This window comes from Manis javanica, chromosome 3 (assembly GCF_040802235.1).
Source record: "Manis javanica isolate MJ-LG chromosome 3, MJ_LKY, whole genome shotgun sequence".
NCBI lineage: Eukaryota > Metazoa > Chordata > Mammalia > Pholidota > Manidae > Manis > Manis javanica.
The window spans coordinates 32,677,973-32,700,013 of NC_133158.1; the positions used below are offsets into that span (position 1 = coordinate 32,677,973).

General features: G+C 43.2%; 1 protein-coding gene across 7 annotated transcripts in view; it reads left to right on the forward strand.

Moving 5' to 3' along the window:
* The window catches only part of PPARG (peroxisome proliferator activated receptor gamma), a 119,474-nt gene extending 103,044 nt beyond the window's left edge, over positions 1-16,430 (forward strand). For all 7 annotated transcript variants that reach the window (XM_073231052.1, XM_017655850.3, XM_037000363.2 and 4 more), the window contains 2 exons: positions 130-580; positions 15,979-16,430. In XM_073231052.1, coding sequence (XP_073087153.1) covers positions 130-580; positions 15,979-16,226 — 699 coding nt within the window. In that variant the 3' untranslated portion in view covers positions 16,227-16,430. The remainder of the gene's footprint in view (positions 1-129; positions 581-15,978) is intronic.
* Positions 16,431-22,041: the final 5,611 nt, after the last annotated feature.

A 22,041-nucleotide genomic window follows, 5' to 3' on the forward strand; every position in this document is an offset into this window, starting at 1 on the left:
CTCATTATTAAGTGTTTTCGAATTCAAAGATTTTGGTTAACAAAGCAAACGTACATAAAGAAAATGGAATTTTCTTTATGTGAATTAGAAATCTCCAACTCAACCACTTTTTCCCTTTTTTATTTGCAGCCATTTGTTATCTATGACATGAATTCCTTAATGATGGGAGAAGATAAAATCAAGTTCAAACACATCACCCCCCTGCAGGAGCAGAGCAAAGAGGTGGCCATCCGCATTTTTCAGGGGTGTCAGTTCCGCTCAGTGGAAGCTGTGCAGGAGATCACAGAGTATGCCAAAAGCATTCCTGGTTTTGTAAACCTTGACTTGAATGACCAAGTAACTCTCCTAAAATATGGCGTCCATGAGATCATTTACACAATGCTGGCCTCCTTGATGAATAAAGACGGGGTTCTCATATCAGAGGGCCAAGGATTCATGACCAGGGAGTTTCTAAAGAGCCTGAGAAAGCCCTTTGGTGACTTTATGGAGCCCAAGTTTGAGTTTGCTGTGAAGTTCAATGCACTGGAATTAGATGACAGCGACTTGGCGATATTTATAGCTGTCATTATTCTCAGTGGAGGTAAGAGTCATCTTCTGATCTTCCATGAAAGAGGCTGGGATGATGGTGGGATGGCTGAAAGAATTTTGGCTTTCCTTCATGCTAGTCTGTTCTTTTTCTCTCTGGATTTACTGCACTTTCCTTGCAGAAAATGTTAGTGGCAGAATGCCACAAGAGTGTCACCACACATGTAAACTTACCAAGAAAGAATATCATAGATCTGCTGTCTGAGAGCTGTGGGTCACCCAGGCTCTTTTCTTACACCCCTCCATATTTTTCCCGGTGAATCCAAACATGGAAGAAAAATGCACTCTTCTCCTTTTCATTGTCTTTTTCCTCATCGTTTTTCTTTCCTTTCCAGAAGGCCCATCTACTCTTGAGAAATTACATGTATACCTTTGCTTAAGATGATGCTCATTGGGCATAGAGAAAGCGCTACTAAATGTTCTGATCAAATTACTCTCCTGCCCCAACATCAATAAGATTGTACCGCAAATTGCTTTCCCAGTATCAGGAATCAAGGAATGCCTGTCTCCCGACCTCTGCCTGCTTTCTCACGCCAACGCCTCTGATGGCTCCCCTTGAAGTGCCTTTGTGAGGTGGTTGGCTTGATTAAGAATGCAGTCTGAACCAAGGAACACACAGCCGAGAAATATATTGAGTTGTTTAGCAATTCATTGTATTTTTGGCCTTGCAACTACATGATCTAACTAACCAACTACGAAAGCCAGGTCTTACTTTAAATGCTGCTTTCATGGGCCTCTCACATGTCTGCAACGTGAACAGAAGAAAGTTTTACTCTCATCTCTCTCTCTCTCTCTATGAAATTCATTTTTAAGCAATGAGTTTTCATTAGTGAGACTAACTTCGGGGAGCTTTCCATGTGTGCTCTGCAGAATGTCCTCTGTGAAAACTGCCTTGTGGGGACCGAGGGGGCCTGTGAATGTGAGCTGGGTGTAATTGTACAGGGTATTATAGAGAGCGCGATCCATTCTCTAGTCCTTTGTTGTCCAATGACTTGAAAGCAGGATGCTTCTGAAATCAGGTGCATAGTGTATTAGGAATAATAATAATAATAGCAGTATTATTAAGTACTTATTAGGCACCAGGCAGTATTATTAAGTACTTATTCATTTCACATTCATTTACTTCTCACAATGAGGTAAGTACTGTAAACAAGGGAACGAAAGTACTAACAGGTTCAGTCACTGGCACAGGGTTAGCTGCTCGCAAAAGGTGGGGCTGGGATTCTGAACTCAGGCCCTCGGGCTCCAGAGCCTATGCGAACTCTGCCCTTCACATGACTCGGATGCAAGTAGGTAACAATCTGGTACAGGTTAACTCTGGAAGCTCACATTCTAGTGTCAAATCATAACTCATTTAAAAATAACTTTTTTGATGTTATATTTAACATTACAAAAATATCCTATGTAACATATTCTAATATCTTGAATGAATCTACTTCTTAAATTAACCCTTGATCCTCTGGGATCTGTGTTTAATGCAGCAAATAAGAATGAAATTCCAGCTTATTTTAAGTTTATCAGGAGAAAAAGATTAAATTAAAAAAAAAGAAAACAAGTTGAAACTATTTAGCTAATATGTTAAGGTACATTTTATTTTTAATGAAAAACAGAAATGTAATTATTAACATTTGGTATATTTCTAAGATTTTTTCCTTAGTATACTATATATGCCATGTTTATAGTATTTTTTCACTTCATCATTTTCTAATATCATTATATACTCTTTGTTAATATTTTTATTAAGTTTTTAAAAGAAAAGTAATACATGGTCATTTTATAATTCAAATAATATAGAAAGATATAAGTGAAAAGTAAAGGTCTCTGTCCTCAGAATAAAATAGAATTAACAAAATCCTATTTCTCCTACCAAAGAGTTTCTATATAGCATATATATATATGCTGCCATTTTTATTAGACTATAAAATATAAAGGACCATTACATACTAAATTATCTCCTTATTGATGTTGAGGTTGCTTATAAATTATTACAAACACCTAAAGAGAAGAATATAGAAAATTGTTTAAAATGTGTCCTAAATTTTGCTGTAGTGCACATTCTTGTGTGTAAATTTCTGTTCAGAATTCACATTACTTTCTCATTCTAAATGCCTTTGAACATTTTTTAGTCTTTTGATACATTGTTGCCATATTGTTTTCCCTAAGGTTTGTACCAGTTTATGCTCCTACTACAGATACTAAGGGGAGTATTTGAAATAAGCCACTCACAGATGCCTAATTTCTAACCAGGAGAGGTCTAGACAAGAAACAATCATGATATTTCAGGGCTTTTTGAACCTGAGCAGTGTTGTTTCATGGGCACATGAGACACTGTGGTTTCATCTAGAAAAATGCCATTACTGTCCCATAACTCACAAGCTAGATTGTTTAAAAATCAGTGATTTGTTAGGCCTTTAAATGTTTCATTCATTGGCCAAAAAATAGCTCTGTGAATAAATGGCTTGATTCAATTAAATAGATATTGCAGGCTTTGGCTTTTAATTATGACAGTTAAAAACAGTACCATTTAAATGTAGATACTGAATGAATGTGTTCCTTTTAGCCCTACACAGATTCTCTTCACATACATTCAGATCTCATTGGATCCTCACAACAATGAAAGAGATCTGAAGGGAACACCCAACCACAGATTATTAAAATCATGTATCTGTGGTTATAAGAAGAAAACCCTATAAATAATTTTAGACTTCTTTTTTTAAAAAATTAACCATTGTCCAGTTCCCATATCACAAAAAGCAAATCCTTCCTTGATCAAAGTTTGCTTTTGTAGATGAAGTCTACCTACAGGCAGTAGATAAGAATGAATGAACTGGACCCTGTGTTTGCTCAACCCACAGGAACTTGATTCTCTTCCTTACTCAGAGAAGCTGATTGGGTACAGGCCAGAAAAAGCCCTTCCCCAATCCAAAGACTGGATTTCAGTAAGATCAGAATCCCAGTCTTCCGTAGATGGTAGGATCCCAGCTTGTGGTTTCTTGGAGTATGGCATGTGATTTCTCAATGAGTTTTAATTTTTTTCCTATCCTGGATCTTCCAGGAAGGGAAAACATACATGTAATGTAAGCAAGAAGCTTTGACCCAGTCAACAAATTCTGATCCTATGTGATCTTAACAAGCTTGATTATTTTCTCCTCTGCAGTGTATTCTGAAGTCCTAGGTAGCTTTAGTGATTATAAAAAGATGCCCTTTGGGCAGGGATCCATTGGTGTCCTTCTGTGCTAGCCTTGCAATCACACAAGAGCTGCATCCTGTGAAGGCGCTAAGGCCCTAGACTGAAGGACACATGGGGAGTGGGCATCGGGTAAGAGTTGGGAGGTAAGGAATTGGGGAGATGAAGGGCAGGGGGTCCCTGCAAGACCCAAAGGGATTTGTTTTGGAGGTAGAAGTACCTGACTTGACCCAAATAAGCATTTGCTGAGGAAATTGGAATTGCTATAGTGAGATCACTGTTGCTCAGCTTCAACCCTAGAAACTGCTGATACCATTAGATTTGGTGCTAGATTGGCCTGGCGCTTCGCACCTCTACTACCTACTCAGCTCTCAAACCAAGCTTGCTGAGAGAGCTGACCTAGTTCTTCTCAAGTTTTTCTCTTCTCTTTCTCCTCTGAGGCAGGAAGGACGAGGCTAAAAGCACAACACTCCAGAACCAGACAAAGGGCAGCACTAGGTACCTTTCTAAGAGGTTTTCGTAGACATTTTCTCACTACATCCCGACCATTCTCCTGTATTTTCATTCTCGTTTCATAAAAAAAAAAGCATCCTATTAAGCAAATTGTCTAAGATCTACCAACTAGTGAGCAGTGAAACTAGGACTGAACCCCAGGCGTCCTGTCACCTTCAAGAGCCCCGTCTGCCACACCCACCGCCCTCAGCTGCCCGGCCAGGGGACTGTGGTCCACTCCCCTCACACCTGTGTTGGTGGTGGCCGCCACCTCCGCTCCCTCCATCGAACCCACTAAGGGACAGGTCCATAATTCAGAAGGAACGCTTCCTCAGCAGTCGCCATATCTGATAGCAGCCCCTGCTCCTCCAGTCTCACCAACTGGAAGGGTGGCGTCAAGAGTAATAAAACTGCCTCCAGCAAGGGCATATTTACAGCTGGCGCCGCTGCTTCATGCCAGCCACACTAGCCAACTCCCCACACCACCCGGCAGCTGAAGCCAAGTGTAAAGCTCAGTGAAGCTGACAAGCCCCAGGACACTCCATTGGACACCTTGCCCCCTTGAGCGTTTGCTGTTTGCTGGTTGCTGAAGAAAAGCATAGGAGGGTTCCAGCTGGAACTCTGCAACAGGAAAAAGTGCTTTTTGTTAATTCAAAACAGTTTGGAATCCATTACAGTTCTTCCCAAACTTCCAAGATATGGGGGAGGAAATTCACTGGATTATACAACATATTTTTCGAGGCAGCTTGCCATTGCCATCCTAATGACAGCTGTAAATATTGATATACTGGCCACAGATGGCAAGTCACTCAGCCTCCACATATACCCTCTCGAGTCTGACTTGGTTATACAAACGTCCTATGGAGCAGTATCTTCTTTTTCCAGTAATTCCAAATGTGTTCTTTCTCTATGAAGCAGTTTTGGACAGCTGCTCTTGCAGTAATCATGTGTGTTTCTGCTGTTGAGTGGCCAAGGAGAATAGAGTACAGGAAGGAACTGTTCTCATAGCTCTACACTTGCAGATCAAGGAAGAGTTGATATTCTGTGACAATTGCACAACTCCTAGCCTATCAGGTCAATAACCTGGGGCCCTGTTTCTTACCCTTGGTCATGACATATATATGTACTTTTTAAATTGTTGAAATTAGGGTAGAATCAAAGGAAAGCACAAGGCCCAAAATAAGTACTTAGTAAATGTTTGCTGAATGAATAATAACAAACTATTAATAACAATAATAGCTACGGTTTATTGAATACCTCACTATATGCCAGAATATATGCTAAGCACTTTACACATATTCATAAACCTTTGTTAAATCTTTGCTGCAGCTCTACAAAGTCTATTATTATCCCCACTTTACAGATAGAGAAAACAGAAGTTTAGAGAGATTAAGCATTTTGCCCAGGGTCACAGAGCTACGAATTCTTGAGGCCAAGATTCAGACCCAGTCTTCTGACCTTAAAACTGATGCCCTTAACTGATGTAATTTAAGGGCATCAGTACCTTTTGTGTATTGAGATGTGGAAATATCCCAATTAATGACCTTGGCCTTGGAGTTCTTGGACAGTTACCAAAAATTACCTATGTCCATATTGCCTCCAAATACTTTAATCAAGCATTTCCAGGTTATAGTCCAGATTTTACTGATAGCTAAAGCCCTTTTCAAGACACCATTTTAACCCATCTAACAAAATTATACCCTTGGATTGAAAATTGCTCTGGGAAGGAATGGGTCCCAGTAATAACACTGAAGACCAGTGCCGTGTTTTTAAAGTTGTTTATGGCCCTGGAAATAATAGCTCTGTTTGCAAAGCTCTCCACAGAAACTGGCGATAAGCTTTAAGTAACTGAGTAAATACATTCGTACTTAATCAGATACCATCTTATACCAGGTTCTAGGAGAGAGAACTGGTTGCAGAAAAATCTATGAGAGAAATTTAAAATTGATGAAGTGCCAGCCAGTAACTTAATTTCTCCCTGCCTGTCAGAAACAAACAGTTGAAATGACACACTCGTTCAGTTGTGTCAGGGGAACACCACAGCTGGTTCCAGCACACAGAACCCTAGTGTACCCCAGGCACAGAGTTTAAAGAGCTCTAGGTTTGTGAGTGTTGCTTGTCTCTTCCACATTTCTAATGCTTTTCAAGATCCTGAGGATATTTCCAGTGCATGTGTAATCTTTCCATTTTACTGCAGAATTCTAGAAAGAGCAATAGCGGCCCTCTGCAACATAAGACAGAGGTACTACATACATGCTTGCCTGGGCCGACTCTTTGCTTGAGGAAGCCCCAGCTTCGGGGGCCTCTGATTCCACACAGCCCAGTGGCCCCCGTATCTTCTCTGTTAGCATTATCCTTACTGGTTAACTGGGAGGAGACAAAAACCCAAAATAGTTTAAAATTTGGGTATGAAAAAGACTATGAACTCTAACAGGCCACATTCTTCCACTCTTCTATGCCAGTTAAATATGCAGCTACCTTATTGGTACAGTTTTTTTTTGGGCAAGATCAGGTTGGTGCCTAAGTGGAGAAAATTGTTGCTGCTCTGACTCTCCTTGTGATATTGAGAATGAACAAGGACAATGATTTCTCATATGACTAAGCCTTGAGCAGGACAGTCAAAGAGTGCTGTTATTATGTGGTTCATATCCCCCATTTGGGCCACGACTGTGTCAGAGAGTAATAACATCATAGATTGAAAAATTGCCAGTGGGCACCCTGCACTGCCCAGAGCACATGACGGCTGTCTTCCCTTCTCCTGCCATGCCACCACCACGGGGGAAAACCCTGTCAGGTGGCCAGGATGGCTCTGAATAATGACTCAGTTTGAGTTATCTAGAAATGTCCCATTAGTTCATAACCTTGTGGATTTGATTTAGACTGAAGGGAGGTATATTTATGATTCTCAGAATGCAATTCTAAAAACCAGAGAGCTGGGGTGGCGCCATGGGCATGGGAGAAAGTGAAACATTCTAACATCGTCCAAGAAACTGAAACACACACACACACACACACACACACACACACAGAGGCTTTTGTTTGTAGAATATAGAGGCATCTTGAATGGTAACCTCTTGAGAAATTCAATCCCCTGCCTCAGTCCAGGTCTGGTAGGCTGGGATCTTCTCAGTGAGGGAGCAAACGATTATACTTGACCTCAGAGACAGACATGGGATTGAAAGCTCGAGTGCTGAGTCATTCCTGTCACCAACCAGCAGTCTTGGAAAAGGTTCAGCCAGTCATCAGTGGGCTGCATTCTGGAGCACTTTATCATTTTGGGTTCTCACAATGTGTGTTTAAACTCTGGGTGACCCTGGGCAGCCTTCCAGACTGGCACAATTCGCCAAGACATTCAGACAGATAATCTGCAAGTGAGGAAGAATGAAACCGTGGATGGGTACGACTCACGTAGCAGAGAGGCCAGCGCAGGTGCTGCAGGAATCGTGTGCTCTTGGTAAGGGCACCTTCCAAGGGTCTTGCCAGCTTCACACATAACTTTAGAATCACATGGATACCTCCAAGTTAAAAAAGCCCACTCCACCAATTTACTAGATGTGTGGTTTCAGGCCATTCCTTACCTCCCTGAGCCTTTATTTCCTTATCAGTGCCCTAATCAGTAAATAAAATAACATTATGTGAAGTCTCTGGCATAAGCCTGGGACATGTTGAACACACCATAAATGCTAATTTTCCCTTTTCCCCTGTAGGATATAATTTGAAGTAGCTCCATGCCATTCTGCCAGTCAGATTGCTTTAAATTCCTTCTTAAAATCCCTTATTACAATAATAAATACCCCTAGGGAGATATCAAATAATCCCTTTATCAGCTATCACTTTAAGGGGATTAGCTGTGGATTGAGAACAAAACCCCCAGGGAAAGAGATACCAGGGGGTGGGGGAGAAAGGGGCAGGGCCTGAAAAGTTGAGGGGAGAGCTCTAAGCCAGGTTGCCCCAGAAGAGGTAGGGAACGGCAGGAGTGGGGGGAATTCCTCCGCCCCCAGAATTCTGGTAACGTCTGCGGGGACATTATGTGTTGAGAGGCCATATGTAGAGATCAGAGATCACACCTATGTTTTAAGACCACAGGTTCTTCTGAAAGACGTCCGAAAGGTGGTCATCAGGGTGGGGGGGGTCGCAGAGTAATACTTGGCCCCTTTTTATTTTTGGTTTGCTGTTGGTATTTCTAGAGGTTAAGGAAGCAAAAGGAGGAGCCGCTGGGTTAGGGGCGTGAGCGTGGCCGTCTTGATGGGGAAGAAGAGATTCTTTCCACTCCAGCCTCCTTCCTCTACCTCCTACCTCCCACCCTCCACCCCCCATGTCCTGATCAGAAAGGGTGTTGGACACAGAAGGAGCAGAAATGTACCTACACCCCTCAGGTGGAGGGAAGAACACACCGCTCTCCTGGTCCTGACAGGGAAGGGGAGCAAACCATGTGGCTTAGCTTCAGTTGAGGGACTTCAAAGGACTAGGACAACAGGGGGGCCCTCACCCCCGATGAAGGGAGATAGGAAAGGCACAGAGTTCCCAAGGGCAGGGCAGAAATCCCAAGTCCTGTTTCCATTTCTGAAAGACCTGGGAACAAAACAGGGCCGAAGCTTAGTTCGCTGGAGGCACCCTTGAACGATGAAAAGAACTTTGAACACAGCAGAGAGGAAAGGGCTGCCTTGTTTACTAGGCTTCTCTGCATTCTCTGGTGTAGGTGGTGGCTTTTTGGAAGTGGTAGTTGAGCACTGAGATGACTGGAGTTGGTGTAGAATTGCTACTCAATGGACACATAAAATGAAACATTCCTGAGCTTGGTTTCCCTGGGGTGGTTAACCCTTCCACCGTCCCAGCCAAGTCATAGGTATTATTGCAGTGAAGAGGGGTTGTCTTTTGAACATAGAAAAAGCATTTATTAAGCTATTGTTTAATAAACAGAGAGATGTTAGAATGTTAACCCACCTACTAGCAATGTGTGCTCACAGCAGAATGTGTTCATGACAGTTGATCTTCATCCGTTTGGTAAAGCATTTACAAGATCTCTAAGTTAAGTTGTTCCCACTCCCTGATAGCAGCAGTCAACTACATTTCTCCTGAAATCATCCATTGCTCAGACTTCTGATTAATTTAGGCTGGCACTGCTGGGATTCCTAATACCAGCAAAGTGCAGTCCCAGGGAGAAACATCAGGGGGTGGAGGGGAGCAGGGCAGAGAAGAAGGGAGCAAGTAAGGGAGAAAGAATAGGACAGACATACAGAAAAATCATGGAAATGAGAGGAGAGGGTAGGTAGAAGATAGTGAGGTGAGTCTGTTAGACTAGTAGAAATAACTGTGTCAGACACGGCTCTACGCACTTTCTATTTATCAACTCATTTCATCCTCTCATCAACACTATGAGTTGGATATTATTGTGTTTCCATTTTTTTAATAAGAAAACCAAGGCACAGAGAGGTTAAGAGACTTGCCCCAGAGTGCCTTGCAAGCAGGTTTTAAGGTTGGGATTCCAACTGCTTCTCGCTGACTCTGTAGTGCCTGTTCTAGGCTGCCAAGTGGAATCACCTGGGAGCTTTTAGCAATACTGAGGGTCCTACCCCAGGCCAAGTAAACCAGAATCTCTAAAAATGGGACCCAGGTATTAGTTGGCATGTTTTTAATCTCCCCAGATGATTTCAATGTGCAGCCAAAGTTGAGAATCGCTGCCCGAGATCAAGCTCCAATTCAAATTTAAATATGAAAAGAAAAACACATGTGAAACTTCCTTACTTTCCCCAAAGGTAGGGCAGTGGGAGGGAATTGGTACAGGCCATACTGGATGAGTTTGGCTGAATTCCGTGTTGCCTGATCCACCATGATTCTGATGATTAGATCAGAAAAGTACCACAGAATCTTGACACCATTTCTTCAGGGAAGAAGCATATTTGGGCACCAACGCTTCTTCTTTTGTTATTATCCTCAAACTATCTTGCTCATGTGCATTCAACAAGAATTGCCCAAACCCTCAAACGTGTCTGCATCAAGAATTATTTTCTTGCAATCCTGAATTTATAATATTACTCAGAAACTTTCCATTTCCCAGACGCATATAGGCCACCCCACCCCTGCTTACACTCCTGACCCCAGCCCTGTAGAAATTGCCTTTATTCAAACAACCACAGAGAACAGTGATATCTGATAGAGTTTCTTTACCTAACTCATTCTCACCATGATCTTACAAAAGATACTCCATTGTTGTCTGACGAATTAAGCCCAAACCCAGAAGGGTTAGAGGTTTGTCCAAAGCCACAGGGACATGAAGTGGAGGAGAGACAGGACTCCTATCCAGACTTCAGGGTCCCAGTCCGTTGCTCTTTTGAACACATCTGTGAATTTAGGAAGCAATGGAATAAAGAAGAGGGGATGTGTAAAAGGCAGGACGCTGCGAAGTTCCAGGTTCCCTAGGCAGCCCTCCTGTCCCTTTGGTTTTTACCCGATACCTGGACCAAGGGTCTTTCACTGTCCGGGGTCAATTTACAGCTGCCCAGCTCTCAGATTCTTTTTTCTAAACACCCTAGGTAGAGTCTTTTTCAGATTAGTCTCTACCCAAAAGCCATTAGAGGAGAATTGGAAAAGCCATCACAACAGCTCCTAGAATAGAGACAGAATGCTGGTTCCATGCTGGTTTTTCTGCCTTTCCTTCGAGAGACTCCACTGTGACCATCTGGTTTCCTAACCGAGATGCTTCCTGAGAAAATCCATGCCAGGGAAAGGCCTGGTCCAGGTGGGCAGATCCCAGGAGGGCCAAGAGAATTTGAATCTGATTCAGATAAGCTCTCCACTTAACGGAACCAGATCTGGATAAGATGAGAGCTTTGTAGGTTTGCCCATAATCAACAGTGCTTTCTAATCAATTCCAGCACTGTGTGAATGGAACCGGAAAGGTTTCTTTCCCAATTCCTTGCAGCTTGGGGAGTAAGAAACCAGTAATTGACTCCAGCTTCCACGAGTGTTGTGTCCTGGAGTGTGTGAGTCAACATGCACTCTCCCGAAAGGGCCTTCTCAGCAGGCAAGGCCAGTACAGAGGGTCCCTTGACTCTGATCCTATTCCAGACCTCAACTGTAACCCTCAGCAATGTACATGGGGGGGATCTCAGACAGGCCTTCTAAGAACAGTACCCTAGCAGGCACTGGGCAGATGGGGAGTGGAGAGGGACGGGAAAGAACCCAGGATGGCCTGGGAATTTAGACAGATTTCTTCACCACTTCTTTGATACCGCTTAGCTCAGTAAGCCATTGAGTGTCCATGGAAGGAAAGTAGAAAAAGACAGGAAGGGGAGGAGGGAAGGCCTTGTAACTGCTTGGAGGGTCGAGGGTGGGGAGCAACGTTGACAAATACCCCTTGCCCTTGACCCTAAGGATTGCTTAAGACCAAAGAAAGCTTTTATGCTTTCTAAATAAGCCAAGTTTTCTGAGCTTAATGTCTAAATTATTAGCACACTTTTCTAACTGTATATTGAGTTTACTCTCCCAGCTTAGTTATATGAACTATATAAAGGGAATTACAAATAAGAATAAAGCTTAGAGCATTTGAATTAGGGTCTTAGGAATCATCTATCTAGTCCAATCCTTTTTGTTGACAGAGGAGAAAATTGAGGCCCAGTGAGCTTAGTCAGACTGTCCAAGTTGGAGCTGGTTAGTGAGAAACCTAGAGGCAGAATGATGTTTTCTGCTCTTCTGCGCTCCATTTTGCCTTGACTGAGGCTCAGTAAGGGGGACAGAGGGACAAATCTGTAAATGATCTAACTTGTCACTGGAGACATTATAAATCAGTGGCCACAAAATTTCAGCCCCTCAGCCAAACTTCATCCGTCACATCATAAAAGATACCTTGCCAAAGAGGGGTTTGAAAGCCAAGCCAGATCCCTCTCCACCCCTAGCGGGGCCAGTTCCATCATACTGCACCACAGCCAAGTGTTCCCAGCAAGCCTGGTCAGCTGCCTTGTAGGGTTTGGTTGTTTGAACTGTGATAAAGGAGACCTACCAGATTAATATAATCTCTTCAGCAGAAATTCTGACCCCACCGACACTGCTCAAGAGTAAAGAGGAAGGAAGAAAGGCTCTAAGGGGCATGTGTCCCCTGAGCAGAGAGTTCTACCTAAGGGTGTGGGTCCCGGCCGGTGGAGGAGCCATGTTCAACAGCTGTCTTGACACCAAGTGACGCCGCTTCAGATGCATGTATTGTTGCACTGGCAAAGGCCTTTGAAACTGAACATTTGTTAAATGGAGAGGATGAGCGGTCATTGAACCAAAGACACCAACCTAGGCTATGCTTTTCCATGAAGTGTCAGGGTTTTCGTTGTTGCATACAGCAACTCTGAGAAAGGCCCAAGCCCTCCAGCGTTATGAGTCTTTTAGGCCAGGGTTAAATCATTTGTTTCATGCTCAGAATCTGAGATTTTTGCTGATGATTCCAAAATTAAGTGCTGAAGTAATTTTTTAAAGTGTATTTACTCCAGCCAGTGGGATATGCTAGAGAAGTCAGGGGAAAAAATTGAAAAAGATAAGTTTCCTTCTGTAATTAAAAAAACAAAGAAACTTAATTTAAGAGAATGTTCTCTCCCATGCCTCATCTCAATGGATAAAGTTACTAGAGTTTATTAGATACAGGAAAACATGCTATAGAGACTTCTTCATTGTGTAGTGATCCTGCCTTCCAGCTTGTTTGCCAACCAGGGACCTTGTACTTTTTAATCCAGGACTTGTAGCCAGAACAACCTTCTCACTGATTAACTCAGCCAACTGAGTGTTTCCTATGTTTCCACTAAAGGCTCAGAGATGATCAAGACATAGTCTCTGCCTTCTGATAGCTCATGACCTACTAGGGAAGATAAACAGGAAATTAGTACTTACAATTCAAGGTAGTAAGAGTTGAGAGTATAGTATTTGGAATCAGACAGATTTAGATTCAAATTTCAGCTCTGCCATTTACTAGCACGGGGTAGATTTGGGGCAAGATTTAACTCCTTTCTCTAAATCTTCATTTCCCCCTCCATAAAGTACTGAGCTCATGGAGTTATTGGGAAGATTAAATGAATGATAGTGGATAAAGCCCTTAGCACAATGATAACTACTTCATAAATGTCATCTACAAGTATAGTGGTGATTGAGAAGTTTTGGGGGTGCTATGGGGTCCAAAGAAAGGGGTTTGGGAGAACAGGGGAGAAGAAGGGATTCTATCAAGGAGAGCTCCCAGGTCCTAATAACAGGGGCTATATTTTGAAAATAAGGTTGAAGTCAGTAAGATGGGTGGAGGAACATAATCTGCCCAAACAGAGTCATGACAGAACCATAGGATGTTTAAGGGACTCGCTGTGGAAATAGCTTAATATGGCTGGAGCAAAAGGGTAATTACAGAAACTGAAACTAGAGGATGAAGGGTATCAAAAGGTAAATAAAAGCTCTTATATAGTGTTGTGGTTTACAGAGAAGGGGAGAAGCATTAAAATTAGAGAGCGTAAATAGCCTTCAAGAGCTAAAATTTGGAATCAGTGCAAGGTACCAAGTGGGTGTCCTGATTGTCGTACATAAACCCTGCCCCCTCTCCTGAGCCTTAATGGGAAAACCTTATATTCTAACCACAACCAACTTAGAAATTAGAAAATAAAACCTAGAAGTTAGAAAACAAAACAAACACTCAACCTTTCCACTTGGAAATTTAAAAACACAATGCTATGTAACTCTCAAATTAAAAAGTGAAGTCAGAATAGTAAAACAGACTATTCAGTTCTCTTCTAAATATGAGAGTACTGTTTACCAAAGCCTATGGGGTAAAATCAAAGTGACACTCAGAGAAAATTGTTAGAGCTTTAAATGCATCTATCAGAAAACAAGAAATGCTAAAACTAAATGAAGTAAGCATTCAACTCAAGAACTAGAAAAAGAGAAAAAAGTAAATGAAAGTTAAAAGCATGAATTAGTTAAATTGAAAACAAAATACAATTTTTAAAAATGAGTTGATAATACAACCAAAAGCAGTTTTTTTAAAAAAAGCAAAACACAGATGAGCCTTTTTCATATCAGATTTTCAAATGAGAGAATGCACAAATAAAAAACATTCAGTTAAGAAGGTAAAACCAATAAGAGATTTTAGATTCTCAGGAAATGTGTGTACAACTTCATTCCAATATAAACTACTAAAATTTTACTTAGTAGTAGTAGAAAGCTGGAAGAGATTAAATGCTATAGAAGAAAAATTAAAGGTAGTCAAAGATTTACAATGAGGCTCAGTTGGTTCTGTCATTAAATTCCAAGAAACCATCAAGGAACAGATCATTGCTACATAGAAACAGAAGGAAAACTTCTCAACTCAGTCTATAAAGCCAGTTAATATTTAGTATCAAAATAGGCAAAGGATGGCATTAAAAAAAAAGACTCTGGACCAAACTCACTTACAAATTTAAAAACCCTAAACAAAATATTAGCAAATAAGTTCAAAGATATAAGGAAGTCTATTAATACAATTCTTTAAAATAGATTAAGAGAAACATATCATCATCTCTTTAGATAGAAATAATTTTAAAGCATTTGATGAAATGCAACATTTCTGACTGAAAGAATTTCAAAACTTTAAAACTCTTGGAAATCCAGGAGTAAAATGTAATCACCATAATGTATAGTAAACATCATACTTGTAGTAAACCATTAGAAGCATCTTCTTTAAGGTTAGGAATAAAACAAAAATGCTTCCTCCCACTACTAATATCTTATACCATATTAGAGGTATTAGCCAATGCACTATGGCAAGAAAAAGAAATGAGAAGTATAAGCACTGGAAAAGAAGAAATAAAACTACAATTTTTTTGCAGGTCTAATTGTCTATCCATAACAGAAAAAGAAATCCATGCTAAAAGCCATTTGAATCTACAGGAGTTCAGAAAATTGGAATAGATTCAGTATACTAAAATCAATAATTTTTTTCTAAACAGCAACAGGGATGTATTAGAAATATAATGAAAAAGAAGAATACTATAAAATAAAGTAAAATTAAAATGAAGAAAGTATACTACAAAGTATTCAAGGATAAATCTAACAAGATCTGCATGAAGAAAAACATAAAAAGTCTAAACGTAATTTAATTTCACCTTTTAAAATTCAGATAAGGAAAGGATAAAGAAGAAAGTGAAAATTACCTGCAGCCTCCAGATTGCTGCTCAGAAGAAACCTCCCTTAGTATCTGGGGTGGTCTATCCCTCCAAACTGTAACAGTATTTTAAAACTATGTCTTGTCTCATTGAAAATGCGTATGCTATATTAAGCCAAAAAGAAGACAGAGCTTGTTTTCAAAGCATATTTAAAGGTGTGGTGAGAACATAAGCAGAGGTTATAAAGCATAGACTCTTCAGCAAGGAGCAGAAGTTGAAAATGAGATTTCTGAGGGACTGGAAACCTACTGGCAGAAGAGTCCTCAGTCTGGGGGGAGGACTGTCTCACTACCGTGTTACATCAACTGATCACAAAGATTCTGTCCCAGCCAGGAAATGAATGCCCCTGGAAAGAGCTCTGATAGCCTTGCTTTTCATCCCATTCTCCTGTGTGCAGCCCTTGCCTGCTGTCTACTTACCTTCCCTCGCAACCTTAGTTGAGAACCAAGGCAAAACCAACCAACCAAAAGACAGGTGAGTAAGTTGGCTCAATATGCCTCTAATATGAGGTCAGAGAATTTTGTAACTGAACCTCCTGTTCTTCTGCTCCCCCAGACCGCCCTGGTTTGCTGAATGTGAAACCCATAGAGGACATACAAGACAACTTGCTGCAAGCCTTGGAGCTCCAGCTCAAGCTGAACCACCCCGAGTCCTCTCAGCTCTTTGCCAAGCTGCTCCAGAAAATGACAGACCTCAGACAGATTGTAACAGAACATGTGCAGCTATTGCAAGTAATAAAGAAAACAGAGACAGACATGAGTCTTCACCCACTCCTACAAGAAATATACAAGGACTTGTATTAGCAGAGAAGTCCTAATTCACTGACAATGTTTTACTTCTTCCAATTGCACTATGATTCTGAGGGAAAAATCTGACACCTAAAAAATTTACTGTGAAAAAGCATTTTAAAAAGAAAGGGTTTTAGAATAATAGATGTATTTTATGCATATTGTTTATAAAGATACATTTACAATTTACTTTTAATATTAAAAATTACCACATATGAAACTGCTGGTTGTATTTGAAGACTGTCTGATCTGTTCCCTGCCCCACCCACCCCCCTGGGCTTTCCTGCCTCTTCCTTCTCATGCTTTCCTTCCTTCCTCCCTTTGCTTATTTTTCTTCTTTCTTTCTTACACATTTTTAAAGATGTGAACAGAACGCCAATCAATTCACTCTCAGTAATTTTTTACTCAATTTACAACTTGCCCAGACCCTCCATCTGTTTTAACAATCACAGATAAGAAAGGAAAGGGGGAACTACAGGACTAAAAACTGCTTAGAGCATGTGTTTCTTTACCTGGATGTGCTAGTTTGGGGCATATCCCTAGGCCTAGCAAGAGTTACATCTTCTTTCACAGTCCCAACCAAGACTGTCACTCACCAAGAGCAGCCTACCAACATGATTTCAAGGCATCACAAATAACCCAGGAGCCGGTATTAACTGCTAGGAGCTGTGGGTAACAGAAGTGTTTTAAGATTTGGCACCTGCTAAAAGGAACTTAACAATTGAATGGAGGAGAAAAAACTAAATCTTTCTGAAAAACAACAGTACAATCATATGCCAAATGAATGGCTCAGACCCTAAGTACTATACGAGTTCAAAGGAAATAAAGATTAATGAAGATTGGAATAGTCAAGAGTGTCTGAGTTCACCGAAGTGGGCCTTCAAAGGATGTGTTGGATTTGGAATAGGTAGAGAGTAGGAACCCAAAGGCCAAAATATCAGGGAAGAAATTTTCATCCTTTATCCAAAAATAAACAGATCTCCAAAGAGTCAGGTCACAGGTGTGAGTCATGACCCCAGCCCTAAAAATGTAGGACCCCTTTAAGGGGAGACAGTTGCTGAACTCAGACCTTGAGAATGACACATGCAACCACATCACATTAGGACCAGCGACTAAAGCCACTGTCTAAGTGACATCAAAACATTGGGACAGAAAATGACAAATTCAGCCCATCATACGGTTTTTTTTTCCCCCTTCCTTGATGTCAAACTTCAGGATATTTTGAAGCATCCACATGACCGACTAGATGCTTAACCACTGTTGTATGTGGAAAGTTTATCATCCAGGAGATCTTGGAAAGGAAGGAAGATACACGCAGTAGACAAGGTGAGGATTCCACCTCAGAGGAGATCCCCTGTTTACAAGATTTCTCAAACAAAAAGCCTTTCAGCACGCTGCCTGCTCTCAGTTCCTACCAGCGCTCTGTGGCCTGTCCAAGGCCTTTCCACATTCCCAGAGCCGTTGCTGCCAATGTAGGGAGGAAGGGAGGCACTCTCAGCTCTTTGGCACCGATGGTTAGCATTAAATAGCTTTTAAATCCTGGCAGCTTTCAAATTCCCATCTCTCTGACTTTTTCCCTGTGGTTTGGACCATTGTTTGCTAAATATTTTATGACACATCATATTGAGCCTCCGAAGCTCCTGCTCCTTTCTCCCATCTCCCTCACCCCCCCAGGATGATTCACAAGTTAATCAACACATGTATCATCAGTTATTCATAGTCCTTTCTCCGGACACAAGCACACTTAGGGATTTGTGTTAATAAAAATAGGAAGAAAAGTAACAGGGGTCAAGAGTCCAAAAAAAATTTTTCGAGCCTCCCACGAGAGCCCTGCCCCCTCTCCGCCCTTGGCTATGACCTGCTTATTCCCATCTCTGTGCTGTGTGTAGGGTGCAGGAACAGCGGGGTACACACGGGACAAATCCTGTCTGCACACCCTGCTTCTCTAGCCACCATCAAAAACTGGGCTGACCTGAGTTTCCAGCCCCCTTTTAAAAATTTGGGTGAGGAACAAGAGGACTAGGGCTTTTCTGTAAGAACTCAGGAGAGACAGAGGGCAGCAGCTGGTACCCCACTATGGGGTTCTCATCGCAGGCTCAGGAGGGACAGCCACCTCAACTCCACTGGGGAGAAAGTGGCTGGGGAGGAGCCCGGCTCCTGCGGTAGCTTCCTCCGCGGCTCCTGGATTCCGTGACTTTCCCTGGCCTCCCTGGAGGCTATCCGAGAGGCAAACCCTTTTTGCAGGCAGGCCCTAACTTGCTGGATATCTACTACCACTAAGAGCATGTTGCTGAAAAAGCTGGCCATGGGTGGGAGGGGTTGGAAATTGTCCCCTGGATGCTTGTTCCCTTGGAGATACCTACTGGGGACCTGGAGGGGAGAGCTGGGAGCTCCTAAAGGAAGCAGCTTGCAGTTCCAAGTCCTGAGAGAATGAACTTAGGTCACTTGCAGAGGCTAATCCCCATTCCTTTCTCCTTCCTTCTCCTTCCCACATGCTTGCCGGGGGAACCTGGTGCCATGGGACAAGGGGACAAGCCACCCATTCTTCACTAGGCAGCCACATCTCTGTTTTTCTCTTCCCTCACCCGTTGTCTCTTTTTGCTTTATTATCACTGTTACCTTGTCTGTATCTCCACACCTCACCATGTGATGGCCCTCAAGGGGGTCACAGTGCGTTGATGAAGTTAGACACATAACTATAACTTAGCCAATGCGATGAACTGCCTAGAGACATGAAAACAGATTCACAGAGGATGTGGGTACAGGCACAGAAGTGTAAAAGCAAGTAATGAGTTCAGAAAACAGCAAGAAGTTGGGTAGGGTGAGAACCGAATGTGGCCGCATCAGCATCCAGTAGTGGCAACCCCACACTCTGTGGTGAGGAGCTGCCTGGGGAGTGTTTTGGGCACTCGGGATCCCCTGGGTGTTGCCGGGCAGAAGAGGGGTGTGGTCCTATCTGCAGGCTGGAAGGTCAGCTCTCTCAGATTCTCCCCTCTGCAGTGCTTCCCCTCACTGTCCAGCCCCTCAGCAACTACCAAAGGGACGTTCCCCTCTCTCCACATGCCGGCTCTGCACCCACCCTAGGGGTTCTGACACCCTGTCCTCTTCAGTCAGGTTACAGTCTTCCGGCCAGCTGAAGGACCCCAGCACCACACCCCCATCGCTGTCCATTCCCCACCGCTCCTAAGAGCCAGGGCCTCACATCCCCCTAACCCTCAAAGTTCCCCTGCCTTGACCCCCAGGTAACAGCACTCGCCTCTCCTACACCCATGTTCAGGCAGGCCCTGCACCAGTCACAGAATTCCAGAAAATGAGAGCTCAAAGGAGCCGCCCAACTCAAATGACAGATGAGAACCCTGAAAATCAAAGAAATTAAGTAGCATGCCCATGGTGTGAGGAGTCTGCTAGGGTTAATTTATTTGAAGGTGTTATATTACCCACACACTGCCACGTACACTGACTCCGCCAGCTGGGGTGTCAGTGCTTGAACAAGAGAATCTTGACATGCGCAACAGACTCGAAGTTAGTATGAGCATATGCACTGGGGAACAAAGGACAAGATCAGAACAAAGTGCTCGTTGGGATTATTTTGACCATTAAGAGATTATTATCTAAGTCACTTAGGACCGTGTCTGGTAACATACTTGCAACCATTGTGGGAGACGACATCCTAGTTAGACTTCAGAGTTAGACTGACTTGGGTTAAAATTCTAACTCTGCCACCTCCTTGTTCTATAACCACATGGCTTTAGCCCAATCTCTTAACCTCTTTAGGCCTTAATTATGCTCCTATGTAAAATGGGACAATAATACCCTTCTTGCAGGGTTATCATGAGGACTAAATGTAATTGTGGTTGTAAAAGATTTCACACAATTTCTTGGTACTTAACCAGTCAACCTGCGGTGGCTACAGATGACATTGTTGTCATTATTAAAGTGCCCTTCATTCAAGAAAGCACCCTGAGCCTGTGGGACATTCTTCCTGTCTGAGTGTTCCAGGCCTCACCTGAATATCCTGTCGATCAAAGCCAGGTAAAGGGAATGGATTTCAGCACTTGAAAATACAGTAAAAATATATTCTCTCAGAAGTATTTTGCCCCCAATTGATAAGGATTGGGAGGAAATAATTATGTGAAAGGCAACTGCTGTGTTCAGATTTAGAACAAATGTCGGGATGAGGTTCAAAAAACATCTTCTCCAAAAGCAGTGGGACTTTTCTCTTGTGACTTACGCTCCTAATTTTAGACTAATATTACATAGTTTGCATTTCCAGAGGGGTTATAAAGGATAAGAAAATTGCTAATTTGGGTCTGTAGGGAGTGGGTTGGGATATTTCCATCCCCTCTGGACTTTTGTAAATATGTTCCAGGCCAAAAGTTCCCAGGAGAGTGTCATTCCTAGGATCTGTTTAGTGCCACGGGCTGGGCTCACGGAGGAGCCAAGTGGCTTTCGGCAAGAGTTGGGAAACTATGGCCTCTTTTCCACAATTCTGGAGGCCATGAAGTGCTATGTTGCAGCATCCACTGTCAGTCTGAGGCTCAGCCCTACTGTTTTGTAGGTGTGTGGTCTTGGACAAGTCACTTTCCTTTCTGGAATGTAGAAGTTGGCCAATAGACATCCCTGACATCTAATTTAATTAGATGTAACAAATTACATCTAATTCATTCATCAGGAATAAAGGAATGGGCCTCAGTTTCCCTAACTGTAAAATGGGAATAATAGTACCTACCTTGCATGTCTTACAGAATATCACAAGAAGGAAGCAGGGGAGGCCTGATCAGATTACTCACAGATAAGAAATTAAACTCCAGTGGGGTGCAGCCCTAGGCAACAGAGAAGGAAGGCAGAGCCGAGGTTAGACCTCTGGGTTCCTGAGGCCACCCCATCTAGGGCTCTCTCCTATTGCACACCACCATCTCTGGGAGAACCAGAGAGGGTTGCCTGGTTGGCAGAGAGCAAGCTTACAGCATAAAAGACTTCTGTTTGAATTTTGCTTCTGCCACATATTAGCTGTGCAACTGCAGGCAAGTTGCTTCCTGTCTCTGGGCCTCAGCTTCTTCATCTAGTTGTGACTATCCCAATTCTTACCTTGTAGGATTAGAAGTCACATACAGATGACATGCTTAGGGTCCCCAAACAATCGAAATCTTCTAAAGACAAGTACCCTCAATGTCACACAATTTGCTGAGCACCCATCCTGACTTGGGGACATTGGTGCGCAGTGCCCTCAACCAGAAAAGAAATCATGGGACTCCAGCCTGTGAGGAATATTGGGCATGGTTGGCCTGGGTCCTGGCAGTGATTTACTGTGGCCCCTGGGGAAATTGCTTTCTCTGGGCCTCAGTTGCTCCATCTCCACAGTCAGAGGTTCTCTCCGCCTTCCAGCTCTGACACCCCAGGACGCTGGGAGCCTGGAAGGGAGGCTGGAAGGGAAACAGGGTTAGTTCCCTGGCTGACCATCAGAGGCCTGTGTTCCCTGCTGCCCGAGCGGGGGGAGCGGGGCCCCCCACCGGGGCCTGGCCGGGAAACAGCCAGCACTCATCAGAGGCCTGGGTCTGCTCCAGCCGGAGAGGGTGCCGCCTCCACGGGGAGCGGAGGGGCCGCGGGCTGGCCGGCTGGTTCCCACCCAGGCCGAGCCGCCGGGCGGGCGCTGTGCTGAGTCAGCGAGCTGGCGGCCCCGCCTTGGGGCTCCCCGGCCGCCGAGCTGCCAGGTGAGCCTCAGCCAGGCAGGCCTCCGAGGGGCCGCGCGCTGTCGACGACCGCGGGGACCGCGCCCTGGAAAAGCCTGTCCTCGGCCAGGCCGCCCAGGGCCCCGGGCTGGGGAATGGCC